The sequence below is a fragment of the Malurus melanocephalus genome, unplaced genomic scaffold (assembly GCF_030028575.1).
Source record: "Malurus melanocephalus ecotype Western Australia unplaced genomic scaffold, MMel_1.1 scaffold_1858, whole genome shotgun sequence".
NCBI classification, from domain to species: domain Eukaryota; kingdom Metazoa; phylum Chordata; class Aves; order Passeriformes; family Maluridae; genus Malurus; species Malurus melanocephalus.
This window is the reverse complement of record NW_026625090.1, coordinates 1-1248: the sequence shown is the minus strand read 5'-3', so window position 1 is coordinate 1248 and position 1248 is coordinate 1. Positions and strand designations below refer to the sequence as shown.

The window sequence follows — 1248 nt, the reverse complement described above, 5'->3', positions numbered from 1 at the left end:
GAGTGCTCTGCCCACATCGGCATCTGCGGCCCCGGCACCTGCTACAACACCCTGGGCAACTACACCTGCGTGTGCCCCCCGGAGTACATGCAGGTCAACGGGGGCAACAACTGCATGGGTACGGCCCTGGATCCATGGGGAGGGCTCTAAATCCATGGGGAGGGGTTCTGGATCCGTGGGGAGAGCTCCGGATCTGTGGGGAGGGCTCTGGATTTGTGGGGAGGGCTCCAGGTCCACGGGGAGTGCTCTGGATCCATGGGGAGGAATCCAGATTTGTGGGGAGGACTTCAAATCCGTGGGGAGGGCTCCAAATCTTTGGGGAATGGTCCAAATCCATGGGGAGGGCTCCAATTCTGTGAGGAGGGCTCTGGATCCATGGGGAAACTCCAAATCCATGGGGAATGCTCTGGATCCATGGGGAGGGCTCCAGATTTGTGGGGAATGGTCCAGATCTGTGGGGAGGTTTCCAGATCCATGGGGAAAGGCTCCAAATCTTTAGGGAGGGCTCCGAATCTTTGGGGAATGGTCCAAATCCATAGGGAGGGCTCCAGTTTGGGGGGAGGGGTCCAGATCTGTGGGGAAGGCTTCAAATTCATGGGGAGAGCTCCAAATCCATGAGGAATGCTCTGGATCTGTGGGGAGGGCTCCAAGTCTGTGGGGAGGACCCCAAATCCATGGGAAATGCTCTGGATCCATGGAGAGGGCTCCAGATCCACAGGGAATGCTCTGGATCCCTGGGGAGGGCTCCAAATCCATGGGGAGAGGTCTGGCACTGCCCTGTGCCCACCCTGCCCCGTGCCCACCCCGAGCCTGGCGCTGCCCCCCCAGACATGAGGAAGAGCGTTTGCTACCGCAACTACAACGACACGTGCGAGAACGAGCTGTCCTTCAACATGACCAAGAAGATGTGCTGCTGCTCCTACAACATCGGCAAGGCCTGGAACAAACCCTGCGAGCCCTGCCCCACCCCTGCCAGCCGTGAGTGCCCTCACAGGGTCCCTGTGCCACCGTCACGGGGTCACTGTGCAACCCCTGCCAGCCGTGAGTGCCCTCACAGGGTCCCTGCCCCACCCCTGCCAGCCGTGAGTGCCCTCCCGTGGTCCCTGTGTCACCGTCACGGGGTCACTGTGCCACCCCTGCCAGCCGTGAGTGCCCTCCCAGGGTCCCTGTGCCACCCCTGACCACCCTCATGGGGTACCTGTGCCACCCCTAAGTGCCCCAGGGTGTCCCTGTGCCACCCCTGCCAGC

The 1248-nt window shown here is 61.8% G+C and overlaps 1 protein-coding gene across 1 annotated transcript in view; it reads left to right on the top strand.

Moving 5' to 3' along the window:
* The window catches only part of LOC130587403 (fibrillin-2-like), a 17258-nt gene extending 16062 nt beyond the window's left edge, over window positions 1-1196 (top strand). Inside the window, exons 15-16 of the mRNA XM_057388377.1 lie at window positions 4-118; window positions 829-1196. Of these exons, the coding sequence (XP_057244360.1) occupies window positions 4-118; window positions 829-1181 (468 nt within the window). The 3' untranslated portion in view covers window positions 1182-1196. The remainder of the gene's footprint in view (window positions 1-3; window positions 119-828) is intronic.
* The last annotated feature ends 52 nt before the right edge of the window (window positions 1197-1248 follow it).